General features: G+C 35.6%; 2 protein-coding genes across 2 annotated transcripts; both read right to left on the reverse strand.

Annotated features, from left to right (window-relative positions):
* Positions 1 to 4,069: 4,069 nt before the first annotated feature.
* LOC142838960 (olfactory receptor 4C15-like) lies at positions 4,070 to 5,005 on the reverse strand. Its single transcript, XM_075954729.1, has one exon. It carries the CDS (start codon positions 5,003 to 5,005, stop codon positions 4,070 to 4,072), a length of 936 nt encoding a protein of 311 aa, XP_075810844.1.
* A 10,922-nt stretch (positions 5,006 to 15,927) lies between these two features.
* Positions 15,928 to 16,863, reverse strand: LOC142838964 (olfactory receptor 4C15-like). The gene has a single exon (XM_075954742.1). It carries the CDS (start codon positions 16,861 to 16,863, stop codon positions 15,928 to 15,930), a length of 936 nt encoding a protein of 311 aa, XP_075810857.1.
* Positions 16,864 to 20,069: the final 3,206 nt, after the last annotated feature.

Raw genomic sequence — 20,069 nt, forward strand, 5'->3', positions numbered from 1 at the left:
AAAATCTAATAACTAAGAATAGCCAAAACAATCTTTTTCAAAAAGGAATTTCTGGAGGCATCACTATCCCTGACATTAAAGCTCTATTATAGAGTTACATTAATAAAAAGAGTGTGGCATTGGCATAAAAACAGACAGGTTGACAAATGGAATCAAACTGAAGACTAGAAAATCAATCAATGAATGACTGATTTTTGATAAAGAAGCTAAAATTATATAATGGAAAAAAAGGCAGTATTTTATGTTGGACAAAGGAGACGCTTATTCATTCCGTCCACTCAGAATTGAAATAACCACACAGAAACCGTATTAATTAAATCACTGCTTGGCCCATTAGCTCTAACTTCTTATTGGCTAACTCTTACAAATTAATTTAAACCATCTCCATTAGTCTGTATATCACCACAAGGACGTGGCCTACCAGCAAAATTTCAGCACATCTATCTCTGGTAGCAGTTCCATGGTGTCTACTGACTCTGCCCTCCTTTCTCCTAGCATTCAGTCCAATTATACCTTCCTACATAAGTTTTGCCCTATCAACAGGCCAAGGCAGTTTTTTTTATTCATTAATGGTAATCACAGCACACAGAGGGGATTCCCACATCACCTCCCCTTTTCTGTTTAAATAGAAAAGAAGGTTTTAACTTTAACATAATACAATTACATATAACAAAACAGGTATCAAGCAAGAATTACAGTAACAATATTTCTATTTACTTTATCTTTTTTCATAACTAAGGAAAACTATAACTATCTATCTATTCTTCAACTCCATCAGAGACTCCAGAAGAATATAATATTACCTAAGTAATAAGAGGAAGTGCATTGCAAGCAACTTCCAAAATTCTAGAATTAACAGAGACATCTTGCTACCTGGACAGTCACCCAAAGTTCTTCTGTACTGTTGTGGCATCTATCCTCAGTCCACAGGCCCATAGTATCCAGCAAACTTTTTCATGAAGTAGGAAATTTCAAAAACAGTTCCACCAATACTGGCAGTTTGTCTATCACATTTTTCTGTGTCCTGCAGTCTCTTTCATGAAGCAGGAACCTCAAAGGATCACCTCACCGTAGACAAGTTCAGCAGTCATTTTACTGTGGGTTCTGCATGACCAGATTTTACAGTATACCATGAAGCAGTAAAGGCAAGAAAAGTTTCTTGCCCAAATGGCTAACCAACTCCATAAGGAGTCTCTTCAATGCCCATCATTCTGTTGATGTAGCTTGGTGCTGCGAGGAGCAGATGTGTCTTATTGTCAAAACAAAGTCCTAAGTTCTTAAAAAAACCTAACTAATATGACTATAATTTTGACTATTATAGTTGACTCTCTATTAAGTTATATTTATTAAATATAGATTACATTTTTAAATGAGCTGTACAAATACAATACCTTAATCAAGGGCAGAAATAAACATATAACAATATATTATGATAGTATTGTCAACCCATAACTGTATCCTCTCTGCTCTCCAATCTTCCGGATTATCTTATCATCAACTAGTTCAACTGGTTTTTCTACTATATACATATGTGTGAATGAAAACATTTCTCCATCTTGCCTAGTCCCACTAGACAGGTTTCTTTCCACCTGCCAGTCCCATAGCTGCTTATAAGATAACAACTCAAAGGCTCAATATTAATTGTAATTGTTTGGCCTTTGGCTTAGGCACGTTAATGACTAGCTCTCACAATTAAATTAACTCATTTCTACTAATCTGTGTATGGCTACATGGCTGCGGCTTACCAGAGATGATCTGGCATATTACTCCTTCATTGACTAAATGGTGTCTCCCTGAATCAACCCTTTTTCTCTCTGTATCCTTGTTTGGATTTCCTCCCTGGCTTTCTTCTGCCTGGTCATTGGCTGAAACAGCTTTAATTCATCAATCAATGAGAGAGTTACATATTCACAGCATAAGAAGGACATCTTGCTCAGTCAGTATAGCATGAGACATTCAAACTCAGGGTCCTGGGTTTGAGCCTCATATTGGGTGCCAGATGATGCATGAACTCACAGAGTTATAAAAAAGCAATTTATTAAGAGGTGTAATAAAAGGACAAAGTCACATATATAGAGTAATGCTGAAGCCGCTGCCAATATCATGCTAAATCCTCACTCCCCCTTAAGCCTCCAGCCATGTCAAGCCACGCAAGAGCACAAGAGTTAACATACATTCCTCTCAGGCTTATCAGTCCTCACATAGCCCCAAGACCATGCTTGAAGGGCACTACTCAATGCTATTGGCAGAATAAATTCCCAAAATACATATGGATTTAAAATGAGTTCCTTTCATATGCACAAATGGGAATTTATTTACTGGACAATAAACAAGTTACCTTTATGTATACAGTATCCCAAATTGGTAACTGTTCACACAGAAAAAAAATTATTGTTCTCCAATGGAGTGTCACTGGTATGCAAAGTATACTTGCAGATCCCTTGACCAGAAATATAAGTCCAACACAAATGAACTCAAAGGTATTTTTTGGAGGCTTTTCATCTCATAATGCTTTGTTGGGGCTTTTAGCCTTAAAAAAAATTGTTGTGGTGTTTATTTATATGTTATGGTTTCCAGTTTTGTGTTTTTATATCATTCCTTTGTATGCAAATGGAAAAACAATACAGTCTCACACATCCTTTGTAGGACCATGCACTTCGGCTCTGGTAATTAAAAATAAGGAGACATAAACACAGTAAGAGCATTTAGTTATCATGCCCATAAAGTCATTGCACTTGGTTATAAAGGGAAAATGTGTAATTAAATTAAATTCCTGCACATTCTCCTTGACATCTTGGCTTTGTAAACCCACAACCATGAAGTGATATAATATATCCTAACTTTATTTATCTCTTTTGATAGCTATTTGAATGCAATCAATTTCATATATATATATATACATACATATACACAAAGAATCTCTAAATCACTAAAAAAATTGAAATTTATTTCTCTTTTTTAACTTATTACTCTTTTTAAAGTTTTTTTATTCTTTTTAATGGTAATTAAATGTCAAAATCCTCTGGATTCTATCACTTCTTTCTTGGTCCTGCTAGAAAGTGATGTCTAATACCTGCCACTGTTTGACCTAGAAGACAAGATACCTTATGGATATATTTTTTTGGATATTTTTATATGAAATCTGGTCATTGAAATTATTGGCCAGGGACAGGGAAATCATACAAAAGAAAAACTTACTCATTTTTTTCTATGAAACATGAAGGTACCCAACTTAAAATAGAGTCAAATGATGCTGGAAGACCTAGATTTAAGGCTCTGATTTAATCCCACTCTCAAGGTTCTGGGGTCTTATAGCATGACTCAGAACCCATTTCCTCTTGGAAAAGTTTTGTGTGTTCCTTTTCTAATTTCAGGGACACATTTATTTTACTTTATCATCATTTTTTCTTTAGATGAAATATAGTGGTAATGACACTATAATTGTTAAATTTTTTCAAACTATTTTTAGATAAATAAGAATATGAACTTGAACTGGTTTAGTATTCATGAAGCAACACTAAGTGGCCAATTTAAAGTGAATATATAATCTAGGAAAGAGATTTCTTACCCTCAGTATTGATGTACTTTCTACCAAACAATATAATGTCTTTCTCTCTGAGTAAATAATGAGATGATTGTGTGTGTAAACTGGCCACTTTTTATTTACATTAACTGTTGTATATGTGACTATTTTTGCCTCGTTGTTCATGGAAGTAGATGAGTTTACATACATATGTGTTTATACATGTTTTGGGGATGGTGTTTGTGCCTATGCACATGAATGTAGAGATGAAAAAGGGCATTGTATATGTACATCTTCTGCTCTCTAGCCTATCTCCTTGTCAAAATCTAGACTAAACCTTGAACTTGCTATTCTTCAGATAAAATAGCTGTCTACCAACTTGATGACTGGAATCTGCACTTCAACACTGTTGGATTAAAGGTATACTACCATGCCTGACTTCTTACCTGGGTGGTGGGGCTGAGCTCAGGTGTTCTTGGCAGCACACCAAATGCTCACACTGGCAAAATCTTCTCTCCCGCACCATGAAAATGTTTTTTTTTTTTTTTAGTATTTATCAGAAACTACTATCAGTGTTTCCCAAATTTTGCTGATGGAATTCTTCATTTCTTTATTCCTGAATGTGTAAACCATTGGATTGAGCAATGGTGTCAGGACATTGGCAAATATAAGCGTGTTTTTCTCAAAGGAGAACGGTGATGAAGGTCGTGCATATACTAATATACATGGGACAAAGAACAAAACAACAACTATAATATGGGATCCACAGGTGGAGAGAGCTTTACGTCGTCCTTCAGAACTGTGGGCTCTCAGAGAAAACAAGATAACACCATAGGAGACAAGTAATAAGGAGAAGATAATGATGCAGATAGAACCACTATTGGCAAATACTAAAATAACAAAAATGTGTGTGTCAGTGCAAGCAAGCTTCAGTAATGGGAATAAGTCACACATGTAATGATCAATGATATTAGGTCCACAAAAGGGTAACTTCAAGGTAAAAACAATTTGTATGATAGAATGCAAGAACCCCCCAATCCATGCTACCCCAACCAAAAGAACACAGAGCCTTCGGTTCATGATGGAAGAGTAGTGTAAGGGCTTGCAAATGGCCACATAGCGGTCATAAGCCATAACCGACAGGATAATCACCTCTACAGCGGTAAAGAAGTGTATAGCAAATAGTTGCGCCATGCAGCCTTCAAAGGAGATGGTCTTCCTTTCATAGAAGAAGCCTACGATCATCATGGGTGTTACAACAGTAGAAGTGCAGGCATCTAGTAATGACAGAAACACCAAGAAGAAGTACATGGGTGCGCCCAGCAGTGCAGGGCTGTGGATAATTGCTGCCGCTGTTATCACGTTGCCACCAATAGTTGCAAAGTAGACTAGCAAAAACACAACAAACAGTATTTTCTCAACGTTTGTGTTCTGAGATAGCCCCAGGAGTATGAATTCATTAATAAAGCTCTGGTTTTGCATGATTCTCAAGAAGATGGAAGCAAAATGTGTTCATGTAAATCTGCAAACATGAGTGAAAAATGCGTCATATAATTTTTAATATTACCATCAACAATCAAAATATAATAATTGACTTATTACCATAGAATATTAAAATATCTTGATTTGTGTAGCATGTAGAATTGAAATTAAGGCAAATTATGAAACATTTTAAAACAGCCACGTTTTTGATATTGAATGAAAACAATTACATTTGCTTAAAGACAGAAATAGTGTATCTTTTAAAGGTCAGTTTTTATCAACTTCTAGTGTATTTTTCAGTAAAATATTAACATATCTTTTGAAGCTAGAGCTATCTATTAGCAAAAACAATTTATAAACCATACCTGTCATCAGCATGTGCCTCAGTCTGTTACTCGATGGACGCTACTCAGTCCTGTTCCATTCCACACACAGTAAAGCATCAACTGATCGATATGTCTGATTTCTTGGAATGTTCTATTGTTTATTATTAGTGTTAATCTAAAATTATAGTAATTACAAGGTGCTGAGAATGAGTAAAATGTTGGTCCTACATGATGTATATTTGTTTATTCCCTTCTCAACACAGATACAAACACACACACAAACACACAAATCCTAAATAGAAAATTTGTACTCTTTTGCTGTAAAATAGGTAAGAAAATAATTTTACTTATAATAGGCACTATAAATAGACAAAACTACCAGACATAAGGGTTGGTTCAATGAAGGAAAAAGCAAATAGTTCTTCATTTTCATAAAGGATTGACCAGTTCTGATATAGTCCAGGCTGAAGTGACACTCACCATTTATCCTAGGAAAACTTGAAAATTCCAAACTTCTCTCCTCCACCTCCAATCTTGTGCCACTATATCCAGCCAAATCTGTTACTGTTACCAGGATATTATGCAGAGTATCAAAAGGAAGCTGTAAATATATTGAGCCAGTATTGTTTCAAAAAGCATCTACACACACGCTGATATGAAACTAAATAAATTAAAATAAAAATGCTTTAAAATAACATTTGAAGAATTATACCAACTAAAATGACATATTTTATTCAGGTAATACTTTAAAAATACTAGAAAATAACTCCAAGCCATAAGTTTGTTTAAATTCTTGCATTATTAATACAATCTTCAGATTTCATTCTAAAAAGAAAATGAAATTTTACATTAGAATGTGATGCTGTTCAAATTATTAAACAAAGATTTTAGACATGCATGATATTTTGGTACATAAATAAGACTATTATTACAAATTATAATCACATGATACTATAACAAGCATTAATACCAAGAAGACTTCAATTATTATGTAGTTTTTTAATGTGTTAATGGGAAAAAAGACAGGAAAATTAAGTCCCCATTTATTGACATTGTATCTACAACATTATAAAAGAGACTACACACACACATTCATGCACACACAATGATAGAATTAGCCTGGCATAGTGGTACGGGCCTTTAATCCAAGCACTAGGAAGGCAGATCTCTGAGTTTGAAACCAGCCAATCTACATTGTGAGTTTCAGGACAATCAGAGCTATATAGTGATACCCTGTCTCAAAAATTACCCACCCCAAAAGATAGGATTTAACTATTTTCACAATATTTCAGGTTAAACATCAATTATAAGTTCACCAAACAAGACTTAAAGTTCTAAGGAAGGCTGTGAGTTTGCAGCAAATTCAGATACTAATGGAATTACATCTCACTTTAATATCTTTGCACTATTTTATTCTTTTCATAAATGACTATAATACCAAATCAATACTATCCAATGTCATGTACTCTTAAACTTTCAAAGCTATATTTTTACATAAGGACCAACTTATCTATTTTCTATTTCTCCTGGAATGTTTGATGGTCTTGCCCCTAATAGCTATGTAGTAAATATTCAAATCTGTTCCTCGTCTTGACCAGGAGTCCCTCACAGTGGTAATTATGATCACCATGGAAGCTCCTTAAGGGGTTATCTTGGGTAGTGTGTTTCTATGTGCTCAACTGTCCATATTGCCCACTATTTCTTTTCCATTAATCTTAGCAGCAAAGATAATTGCAACACCACTCTATCTGAAGATAAAAGAATTTCTTTTTAATGTAAATTGTGTATGACATTCAAAACCACCAGGGATCAACAGAGAGGTTGTTCTTCTAGCTAGTTGCTTTTAAATTCACTTCAAATAAGTACATAAATATTATTGCAATGAGAATAGCGAATTAAAATCATATTCAAAATTAGGTATTCAAACTTGCTTAAATCCATTGTATTTTATTTAAAATTATTAACTTCCAATGAAATATTATTATATGTAACTATGAAGATTCTTTTCATCATTCTCTAGGAAACACTTTTTCTTTGGATTATTGATCCTTCTCTCTTCATGTTGTTCTGGTGTGTCTCCTTAATGTCTCAAATTTACTCATTTTACTACTTTTGTAATGACTGAGAAAGGACTTTTCTGTTTCCTCTCGCATATTTTCTAACAGATTCTCAGAGCATCTCTTTTCATGTCTTGGGGAATTCAGCTCATTTTAAGAGAATGATAAGCCATGACAGCTAAAACTGAAGCAGTTCAAAACTTCAACTTAGTTTTTCCTAAACACTTCAGAGGCAGAAACCTAGTGCTTGAAAGAATGGAGGTGGTTATTATTCAGAATAATTCACTTTGTGACTTAAATCATTCTGAAAGTAAAGACCAGTATCTGATTTATTAGTCTCACCATGTGTCAGCTTTGTTGAAAATCTGGGGAAAGCTGCTCCTCTTTTCTACAGAGAGTTCATTCAATGATGTCCAAAATGCTGTGACTATAGTCAATTCTTCTTTCTAGATTCAAAAGAGAAAAAATCTTGGCAGTTAAGGTAGAAGATATTAAAATATTAAATGTTAAATAATTCTTTGGTACTGTCTTCAGTGTGGTTTAAGAATAAAAGAAAAATAAAGGAGCCAAAATCTTTATATAACTGAAAGCGGAACTTAATGTAGGTTTAATGAGATGCCATCTACCTGTGAGACTTACCCTTAGTTCCCAAAGGTTTGGCCAATTAATGGCCTCAGGAGTTTCCAATATATGAGTTTACATACTTTTGCAAAGGTTTGAATGTTTATAATACTTCTCCCAAAGTTAGTTATCAAAATAAGTAGTAGAAACAAGTCACGTTCCTCTGGATACTTATCCAAAAGAAAAATACCTCTTTTTGAGTGAACTTTATTGTTACAATCTCTTCAGTGAAGAATTGATACTCAATAGTGTTTTCCCTATCCATGAAGAAGTGTTGAAAGGCCAGATCTTATGCCACTGGTGCGCATTTAGCCACAGGTGCTGCTTGTTCCCAATTACAATGTTTTTCTCAGATGCGGAAGACAGCACTGAATAACATTGATCCCCATACACTACCCAGCTCTTATGTTCTTTCAACTCTTTCCTTCAAGACATTTCCTGGATCTAGGAAGGCGTAATAGAGCTGTTCCATTTAGGCATGTTCATTTAATAGTGATTTAAATTCAGAATGTCAGAGATTTGAGCCAATGTATTAAGCTCCTACCTACTGTAAAAATAAGGTATTCTATCAGTGTCTAAGAAGTAAACTATACACACACACGCGTGCGCGCGCGCACACACACACACATTGGCAAAAATAAAGTTTCATCTGCTCTTGCTGTGCTATTGACAGCTTGTTCGGTGAGTCAACCATCCATGGCTCATAGTTACATTAAGATTATAACATTTTTTAACTGCTGCACAAGAAGAATAAAAAAAATTGTAAATAAAATTTAACATTAAAAAACTGTATTTCAGCTGGAAAAAAAAGAAAAAACAAAAAGGGTTTTTTTTCTTGTAGGGCTTGTAACCTTCATTTTTATAGCCCTATGACCAAATTTACAGTACCAACCATGTAATTTCTTTGTGGAACACACTTCAAATCCATTCAGAAACTTACTACCTAACCTCTAATCATTCATGTTATCATTGTGCCGGTGGGTATATATTTTCTTGTGGGTCAGCATTCCAGTATCTCATGTCCACACCTGGTTAAGACCATATTTTTTTTCCCAAAACAAACTGCATAACCTGTACTGAAACTGTAAAAACTAGCCACCAAGGAAGAATATTCTTAAGAATTTCTTAGCTGTAAGTGAGCTAATATGTAACTATAAAGAATTTAGGGCTGGAGAGATGGCTCAGTGGTTAAGAGCATGGCCTGCTCTTCCAAAGGTCCTGAGTTCAATTCCCGGCAACCACATGGTGGCTCACAACCATCTGTAATGAGGTCTGGTGCCTTCTTCTGGCCTGCAAACATACATACAAACAGAATATTGTATACATAATAAATAAATAAACATTTAAAAAAAAGAATTTACTGATTCCTATATATAAAATCTCACAGAGTAAGCATTCCTATTATAATGGAAAGGAATGAAGGTATAATAAGCAATTTTAAAATAAAAGCCAGAAGAAAACCCAGCAGTTCAAACTCCCAATCCTTCAGCTCCATATTATCTGTCATCTGGGACTTAGAATCATTTCAGATATAAAGGTATAAGAAAGCTCTACCATTCCAGCTCTGGTGCCTATAAAATAAGCAACCTCTTCTCCTGACTTACTTCCACTACTGTATGGAGACTGTTTCTGTCTAGGTCCCATGATCTGGCATTATCATTATCCTGATGTCTCCACTGTAACTTAAATTTCATCATTATGGTTTACTTGGTGGCCTTTCAGAAGGTATCTGTAGGATCTCCAGCCTTCCATACATATCTAGCCTTCAGTACCTTTATTAAACAATGGAATAAAACTCCATAACTCAACCCTTCTCACATTATTTTTGTTTACAAGGCAAAACCATATGTACAATGCTTCATAACTCTCATGTCAGTTCAATATTGAAGTTTCCATCCATTGGGCCACAGAAATATGAGCTCCTTTATACTGAGAGAATAGTAGTACATGGGAATCACTTCTTTGGCTGTTGTTTTTCAGGAGCATTGAACTTCTACAACTCTTAGATCAGACTTTGTACTTTCAAATATGTTTGCTTTTCTATAAGTTTGAAACATTGATGAATGAGGATTTCCAAATTCTAGTGAATGTCAGGAGGAAGCTTGTCTTTATCAGTTAGAATCTTTTTTAAAGCACATAATTAGTATGAAAAGTGTTCAACTTGAATTGTTTTTTTTCCTGACAAACATATTTTAAAATATATTGCTGTCTTTCTTCTATCTTTTCACTGTAGACATGAATATAGCTTAAATGTTCTTCCTGCCAAAAATTCCTCTGTCAACTAAATTGCCTTAATATTTGTGAACTCAACTCCACCAAAGTACTCATGAAATAGACAGAATGAAGCCAGATTCTTGACCAAAAAATTATTCAAATAGCCCCTATTCCAGTCCCTGATAGGAAGTCAGGACCACGAGGGGTTGGTCCACCCAGTGAGACAGTGTACCTGATCTAATGGGAACTCACCAAATCCAGCCGGTCAGGGACTGAACGAGCATGGGAGCAAACTGGACTCTCTGAATGTGCTGACAATTGGGTCAGACTGAGAAGCCGATGATAATGGCACTGGGATTTGCTCTCTACTGCATGCACTGACTTTTGGGGATACTATTCTATTTGGATGCATACCTTTCTAAGCCTGATTGTAGGGGGAAGGACCTTGGACTTCCCACAGGGCAGTGTACCTTGCCCTCTCTTAGGACTGGAGGGGGACAGGAGGAGACTGTGTGTGGGAGCTGGAGGGAAGTGGGAGGAGGGGAGGAAGTGGAAATTTTGATTGCAATTTGATATAGTTAAAATCCTCTGGAGGTCATAGAGTCAATTGTCATATTTTTAATAAAAATATCCCCCATAGGCCCAAAAGGCATGACACTATAAGGAGGAACGGCCTTATTGGAGTATGTGCAGCCTTGTTGAAGGAAGTATGTCTTTGGTCGTGAGCTTTTAGGTTTCAGACCTCAGGTCAGGCCAAGTGGCTCAGTTTCTCTTCCTCCTGCCTACTGATCAGACGCAGAACTCTCTGCTATGTCTCTAGCACCATGCATGCTACCATGTTTTCCATAATGTTGATAATAAACTAAACCTCTGAGTTATAAGCCAGCCTCAAATGAATATTTTCCTTTAAAAGACTTGCTGTGTCCTGTTGCTACTTCACAGCAAAAGAAACCTTACTAAGACACATATCATCCAAATTTAACAGAATGGCTTAGGAAGTTCCATGACTTGCACTAGAGATTTCCTATCCAGTGGAACAAATTCTTATTCATTGCAGCTACAAAATTGAGTCCTTCTTCATCCCACCAAAAGCCAGAAGCCATTAGTTGTGAAGAGCTATACTTTAGCATATTTATCACAGTTTTTAAGAGATTTTTCAATAGTTTCATGCATGGACTATTTCTCTTTTTTCTTTTTTAGTGGTGGGGTGAGCGGGGAAGAGGTTGACAATGAGGCTTTCAATGTCTCTCGCTCTCAGTTCAGAGTCTGAAGTCACCGATACCACAGCAAAAGATGCCTCCCTGCCCATAGCAGCCTGTGACAACACGAGTCACAGCTCATGGGCATCAACATGACAGCACAGATACTGGACATCAGCATGGTCTCTTGTGGTAGCACTGATCACAGGTGTGTTGTATTACAGCTATGAAAGGAAAGGCTTCCCGAGTGGAAGCATACACCTCCATTCCTGCTGGGAAGTTTCCCTCAAGTGTTACAGCTCTGTAATGTATCCTGGCTGTTGATACAAAAAAACATCACATAAGATTTATTAGAAGAGAAAGACCCAGGAGGGTGGATGCCTCTGCTCAGGCAAGAAGCAGCAGAGAACTGAGCAGAAACGGTGTTTATAAAGCACATTTTGGGGCCAGAGCTATTTATTGTGAGGATTGGTGGGGTTTCAAGTCCAGAGCTTGAGCTTTTTACTCTATAGGACAGGGGTTGGCTTCAGCCATTAGGGCAGTAGGGGTTTTCTGTGGATGAAACCTAGTGGTTGAATGTTCTCAGGGGAGAGGCCTGGCCAGTTTTGTTCCTCAAGGGGCTGATAATGTACAGCAATGTGATTTTCAGAAAGAACATGGATCATGGACATCAACATGGTTTATTAGACCATGGAAATCTTTTGACTTAATCCAGAAAAATTAACAATTCTTCATCACAGATATCTTGTTGTTTCCCACTGTTAGGATGATGGTACAGTTGGACAGTTAATCTGGGGACAGGACCTGCATAAGATCTAAGCTGATATATACTACCATGCCTATGTACCTGCCAGGACCCTGGGCACAAATCATTTGCTTTGCAGTCTATGGGTAATGCCACCATCCTATACTCTTTTCCACACAGGGAACTATGCTGCCAAATTTCTAGTTCCAGGTCTCTCTGGCTCACACCACTCCATTCTGCTATTCTTCTAGTCTTCTTATTTTTAAGGTTGATTGTCCCACTTCAACTAAACTAATCAATAAAAAACTCGTAGGTGTGGCCATAGGCCAACATAAACAGCATAATTACGCAGGTATATCTTCTAGGTGATTCCATCATGTCGTTTATTATCAACAGTATCCATCACAGTACTTATTTTTATTTTCTTCTCTTGCCTTACTGCTTTATATAAGCCTTCAAGCCTGACACAGAATAGAAGTAGAGACAGTGGATACCATTGACGTGCTCCTAATGCGAAGGTTTCAGTTGTTCACCTCTTCCAAGTTTTTTGTCTTGAGAATCCATGAAGGTATTTGTGTGTGAGTGTGAGTGTGTGTGTGTGTTGTTGTTGTGTGTGTGTGTGTGTGTGTGTGTGAAAAAGCTTCATTCTGCAGCCCAGTTTAGCCTTGAAAGCAATCAATATTTTTTTCTTTCTTTCTTTTGGTTTTTGAGAAGGATTTTTTCATAGCTTTGGAGCCTGTTCTGGAACTAGCTCTTGTAGACCTGGCTGGCCTTGAATAGATTTACACTTATTTATTTATTTATTTATTTATTTATTTATTTATTTATTTATTTATTTATTTATTTATTAAAGATTTCTGCCTCCTCCCCGCCACCGCCTCCCATTTCCCTCCCCCTCCCCCGGGCAAGTCCTCCTCCCTCATCAGCTCGAAGAGCAATCAGGGACCACCCACCTCCATCCAGGTCTAGTAAGTTGAGCATCCAAACTGCCTAGGCTCCCACAAAGCCAGTACGTGCAGTAGGATCAAAAACCCATTGCTATTGTTCTTGAGTTCTCAGTAGTCCTCATTGTCCACTATGTTCAGCAAGTACGGTTTTATCCCATGCTTTTTCAGACCCAGGCCCGCTGGCCTTAGTGGGTTCCCGATAGAATATCCCCATTGTCTCAGTGTGTGGGTGCACCCCTTGTGGTCCTGAGTTCCTTGCTCGTGCTCTCTCTCCTTCTGCTCCTGATTTGGACCTTGAGATTTCTGTCCTGTGCTCCCATGTGGGTCTTTGTCTCTGTCTCCTTTCATCACCTGATGAAGGTTAATATTCAGGAGGATGCCTATATGTTTGTCTTTGGATTCACCTTATTTAGCTTCTGTAGGATCGCGAATTATAAGCTCAATGTCCTTTATTTATGGCTAGAAACCAAATATGAGTGAGTACATCCCATGTTCCTCTTTACACTTTTTTAAATTAAATCTTCAGGGCAAATGAACAACTCAGCATCAGAAACCACTGTATGTTGGGTAGAGTCTTCAAGAAGTCATAATAGACACATGACAGACACTGAGAGGTAGGCAAATCTCCTTTGCACATCTATGCTTTTGTTACATGTTTGGTTCAATGTATTCTACACAGGCTGTCAAAATACTGTTTTAACCCAAATCCTAATACTTAATTTACTTTCCAATGGGAAAATAATACATGCAATCATAAAATTTTATATATCTTTTACAGGGTCTTATATATTTGCTTGGCATGCAAAATTAAGGAAAAATATACACAGTGTATTTACTATTTTTTCACATAAAATTAACCAGTCTTCTAATACTCTTATTTATGAGAGGGAAAATGTACAACTTTAATTTTCTGCACATCTACTTGGCACTCTAAATTTAGCAATACAAATATTAAGTGAAACACATTATGTCTTAATTTTAGTGACCTCTATTGATAATTATTTGAACATAATTATTTCTGTGTAGATACACAAAGAATACTAAAGTCACAAAATACATGAAATCTATTACTCTTTTATTATTTTTTTAAATCTGGTTCTCTTGATCTTAACCCCTCTGTACAGAGTAGGTGACATGAACACACTAAGGTGACATCTTGGCCCTGTTCCTGCCAGCAAAGTGATTTCCAACATCTGTGACTGGTTATGCCGGAACAGAACGTGCTTATGAGTCTTACTCTATAAAACTGGGTCACAAGGCTCACTAGATTGAGGTAGTCATCACACCCAAAGGAGGTTCTGTCTCATTTAGTAAATCTTTGTCAAGAAATTCAAGAACTAACTTAAACTTTCTCCTAGATGTGAATGGACACACATCAGATGACACAGGTTGATGAAGCATGATTCATAAAAATTCAGGATCAGAAATTGGGGTTTTGCCCGAAAATCTGAAAAGCAAAACAGCCAGTCATTGACTCTTACCTCAACCTCAGTCTGAAATGGCGATCCTGCTACCCAGAATCTCAGAATGAGACTATGTCTGAGAGCTGCCTTCCCCCATAATATATTTCTTTATCAGGCTGGGATTAAAGGTATGCACCACCATCATTAAAGGCATGCACTACCCAGTTTCTATGGCAACTAGTGTGGTTAATGAGATTAAAGGTGTCTGACATTCTGGCTACTGAGATTAAAGGTGTGTGTCATTATGGCTGCTGGGGTTAAAGGTGTGTGTTACCATAACCTGGTCTGTAGGTTGACGAGTGTAATTCTTTTACTCTCAGATCTTCAGGCAGTCTTTATTTATACATAATTCAGGCAAAAAATTGAAATGTCACTACAGGCATAAACAATATTTGGGTTCTGTTTGTCATCTGCTCTCTGTATTTGTGGGTTTTAACATCTTACATTGTTTCTTAAAAATCTATTTTTTCTTAAAATTATTTCAGTAATATGCTAATGCCAAATACATTATTTATAATTGTCAACCATTGAAATATATTTGGCTGTTTTACCTAGGTGTACCATAAGTGTGATTTCTGCCTGTAGAAGCCAGAAGAGAATGTTAGATGCCCTGAAACTGAATTACAGACAGCTGCGACCTGCCATGTGGGTGCTGGGAATTGAATTCAGGACTTATAGAAGAGCAGGCATAAAGCGTTCTTAAGTTATGAGCCATATCTTCCACCCCTTCATCCATTTTTTAAAATAAAGCATAGGGTTAATGTCCGGCCTTCTAATATTTGAGATTCTCCCAATATGTCATTGGATTTATGTGAGCATAAAATTATACAGGTAGTAATTTTCATGTGGAAAGATTTATTAGTAAATTGATACACTCACTATTGAATAATATTACTCATTACTCTATAGTAAATCATGACTAAATCATAAAGTGTTTATCTCAGTAAATAGTTACTTCTTCTTTGGTTACATTATTTTCTAGGTGTGTTTTTTTGTTTCTTCGTGTTTGTGCCTCTGTGTACATATGTGGGCCATATAAAATGTGTCTATACATGTGAGGTGGAAAGTTTCGTGCTTCTGCACATGAATCTAGAGACAAGAGAGGATTGTATCAATCTGTAGCCCTATACCTAATTTTATTGAACCAAGTCACCATTTAATCTTGAACACACTGATTCTGTACGAGATGAACAGTTTGAGCCTTTCAAATCTGCTTATTCTATTTTTACTAGACCAGATTAAAAGTTCCCTGATTCAACTTGCTTTTGACATGGGTCCTGGGATTCAGGGCCTCATGTTTGTACAGAAAATTCTCTTTCCCATTGAACCATCTGACCAACATGTAATATTTTAATATTTATCAGAAGCCACTGCCAATCTCCTACACATTTTTCTAAAGGAATTCTTGATTTCCTTATTCCTGAAAGTGTAAACCATTGGATTAAGCAATGGTGTCAGAACAGAGGCAAATATAAGTGTGTTTTTCTCAAAGGAAAAGGCAGATGAAGGTCGTGCATATATTAGTATGCATGGGACAAAGAACAAAATTACAACAGTAATGTGGGATCCACAAGTGGAGAGAGCTTTACTTCGTCCTTCAGAGCTGTGACCCCTTAGAGAGAAGAGGATGACACCATAGGAGACAATCAACAAGGAGAAGATAATAATGCAAAAAGATCCACTGTTAGCAAACACCAAAATGACAAAAATGTGTGTGTCAGTGCAGGCAAGCTGCAGTAATGGGAACAAGTCACATATGAAGTGATCAATAAAATTGGGTCCACAGAAAGGCAGCTGCAAAGTGAAGATAACTTGTGTGATAGAATGTATGAATCCTCCTGTCCAGGCCACCCCTATAAGAGTGCCACAGAGCCTTCGGGTCATGATGGAAGAGTAGTGAAGGGGCTTGCAAATGGCCACATAGCGGTCGTAGGCCATGGCTGTCAGGACAATCACCTCCACTCCTGCAAAGAAGTGGCTAGTAAACAGTTGTGTCATGCAACATTCAAAAGATATGGTCTTCGTCTCATAGAAGAAGTCCACAATCATCTTGGGTGTGACAGTAGAAGAAGTGCATGCGTCCAGTAAGGACAGGAATACCAGGAAGAAGTACATGGGAGATCCCAGCAGGGCGGGGCTAAAGATGATGGTCACCACAATTATCATGTTACCCCCGAGTGTTGCAATATAGACAAACAAGAATACAATAAAGAGTATTTTCTCAACTTTTGGGTTTTGAGAAAGCCCCAGGAGTATGAACTCAGTGACAAAGCTCTGGTTTTGCATGATTCTCAAAAAGATGTTAAATAAAAAATATGTTCATAAAAATCTGCAGTAATGAGAAAAAAGACTTTTATCGCACCTGAGAACAGAATATTAGAAATTTTAGAACAGTGTCATTTATAACATGTAAATTATGTTCGAGATAAAAATCTGAATGCTTTAGAATTACTACCTTTTGGATATTTGTAATTTAAACATTTCCTTGTGTTATAGATGAGGAAATAGTTTTACTTTGTATGGTCAGTTTTTATTGATTTATAGGGAATTTTTGGCGTGAAACGACAAAAGGCAATTTGATATTGTTTTCTTGATATTAACAAAAGGTCAGGTTTACTAGCCATGTCTGCCAACTGTGTTATTAGTGGTTTGTGATGATTAATTATTACACTGTCTTATCTAAGATATCAATAAAAGGACTTTCAATTGTACTTTAGGTACAATTGAAAATTCTGGCTACATGATAAGCTTAAGTGTGCTAAACATATTGGCGCTTCAAATGAATGTGTTGAAAATTTACATTTAACTGAACATTTTAAAATGTGAGAAGAATATTTTAAATTATTTTGTGTCATGACAACTATAACTACAGCTTAAGATTTTACTTCTTGGTGAATAGTATGAGTCAAAAGTTATTGATTCTATTTTGTTATATTTATAATTAGAACTAAAGAGGTTGAGACCAAACAAGCAAAGTATGATTAACCTGTAGATTTTGAAGACACTGACTTGAACATACGAGGTCTCTATAAAAGATCTCAGCAGATAGAATATGAGCATTTATTTCCTCAGGAGAACCTCAAAATAGTTGCTTTCACCTGTGATAATGAGGTATTTTGACAAAGGCAAGAGAGAAAATTATTAAGAATCAAAAGCTGATGACCATCAATCAATTTCAGGTGAGAACAAGTAGCTACACATGGCTGAAGGAGAAAACTTACTTGTTGAATATAATTTAGACCCTAGAGACTCAATTATTTGCTAATTGTTTATACAATAGAATCTTCTCAAGAAAACATAATTTTCTGAGATTTGGAATTTATATGAGCTTGGTATAAAACACATTCATAAACAGCTTACCTGCCGTTCTCCAGGGTTTATGATATTAAATTGAAAATATCAAAATGTTACTTATGGTAATTGTTAGTAAATGATTAATTTTTAATGTCAGCTGCATTATCCGCAGACAGCTTCCATGACCTAAGTAAATACTCTGGCTCTTGAATTCTTTTTTTCCAGATAATGTCAGCTTCACAAGGTATCTATAGTTTTCTGTTCAGATCTTCATCTGTTTCAAGGAAACATTCTTTTGATGAGGGATGAGACCTGTACTTATCTATGGGTATAAGATCAAATATTAATAATGCAGTTAGTAAATGGTGGCTATATAGTCTTCTCCAAGATCCCTAAATAACTGACTTGGTTGTGGTACCCAGCATGATTTTTCTCTAGTAGAGTAGGCCTAGAGGACAGAAAGATTTTAAGATCTGATGGAATTTGAAGATTTCTGTAAGACTTCATCTCCCAGTAATATCAGAGAAGCTACACTTATAAAGTTTCATCAATATATCAAGGCTTTCAAACCTACTCACATTGAGTTCTGTTTCAGATAGCATCGTTGGATAAAGAAAGCCAAAATGAGTGGGACGCTCCAAGACAAACTAGACCCAAAGTTAAATTAAACCTCAAGTAAATCTTTTTATGCTCTACCTGGGATGTCCATTTGCACAAAAAATGATGTCATTATTTTTACAGTAAAGCAGGTCCCCAATTTTTTGTTTAAATATCCATACCAGAGACTATAATTATGATTTATGATCAAAGGGTTATTATTTTATATAATGCAGAAGATAACTGACCTAAACACAAACTGTAGCCTACATTGAATTTTTTGACACAAGAAGACTATACTGAAAATAAATCTAAATATAAATAGAATTTATTATTTGGATGAGACCAAGTTTTCATATTTTCTTCTTTATCTTGACAAAAGAATGCACAGTTTAGCAGTGTGTCAGTATAAAGTTAATCTATGTCACTGATATTCTAGAGCCTCTTTTTCTATTTTACAAAAAATTAGAGTAAATGAATTAAATGAAAAACATTCTAAAAGTTTTTTTATGTTGTGAGAAGCTGTAAAAGAAGATGAAATGGTAATGATGATTATAAAACATTATTTATAACTATAAATACTCAAATATAAATAAAAATGTATTTTAAATTAGCTAACAAAACAGCTTCTTGTGTAATGGTGAATTTTGTAATTGAATGCACCTCAAGATTTATGGTTCATGAAAGACAGGTAGTTAGTGCTTATCTTAGTGGGGGTTGACTATATACAATATATAATTAAATAATATGTAATTTAGCTCAGGTTGGAGTCAAACTCATCATGTAGGCTAGGATGACTTTGAACCCTGATACTCCTGCCTTCACCTCCAAATCCTGGGATTACAAATTTATGCCATCCCAGTCAGTCAAACCCATAGGTTTTATCATCATATTCTGCAAACAATATTTCAAAAGGAACTTGTGAATAGTGAGGTCTACATTATTTAAACAATGTCTGCACATATAAATTGAGATAAAAAGTAGAATCAGTCAAAAGAAAAACAACTTGTTATGATCATATTTTAAAATGTGTTGAATTACAAGGACATTGTTTCAGTCATGCAATGATTTCAGTCACACCTTAAAAAAATAAGAGAATAACCCTAAACATGTTGATATATTTGAGGTAGCACTCTAGCTCTAAACCTTATTATAAAAATAAGGTGAGGGAAATTTACAACAGAATACAATGAAGTATCTAAAATTAAAAATATCTAAAATATTCCTAAAAGGTATGATATGTAAACAAGATGACTAGAAATAATTATCACACACTATAAATACACTAATGATATGAATACATCAGAGATGAAGCAATTTAACTGCTTGTTAAGCAGAAGAAAGGTAAATTTAATTTATAAATATTTTAAACATATTTTATAACCTAAAAGTAAAAATAAAAATATGGACTTTATTTGTTATTTTTAACAAAACTTGAACATGAAGATTAAAACCCAGAAAATAAACTTTTCATTAAATTTCTGAAAACAGCCTGAATTTCGCAGACCATTCAAGGAGTTACCAAACATGGAACAAATAATTTTACTGAAGAAGTTACCTCACATTGACTGTTCTGATTTGTTATCATCCTTGAATGAATG

The sequence above is a fragment of the Microtus pennsylvanicus genome, chromosome 1 (assembly GCF_037038515.1).
Source record: "Microtus pennsylvanicus isolate mMicPen1 chromosome 1, mMicPen1.hap1, whole genome shotgun sequence".
Classification (NCBI taxonomy): Eukaryota; Metazoa; Chordata; class Mammalia; order Rodentia; family Cricetidae; genus Microtus; species Microtus pennsylvanicus.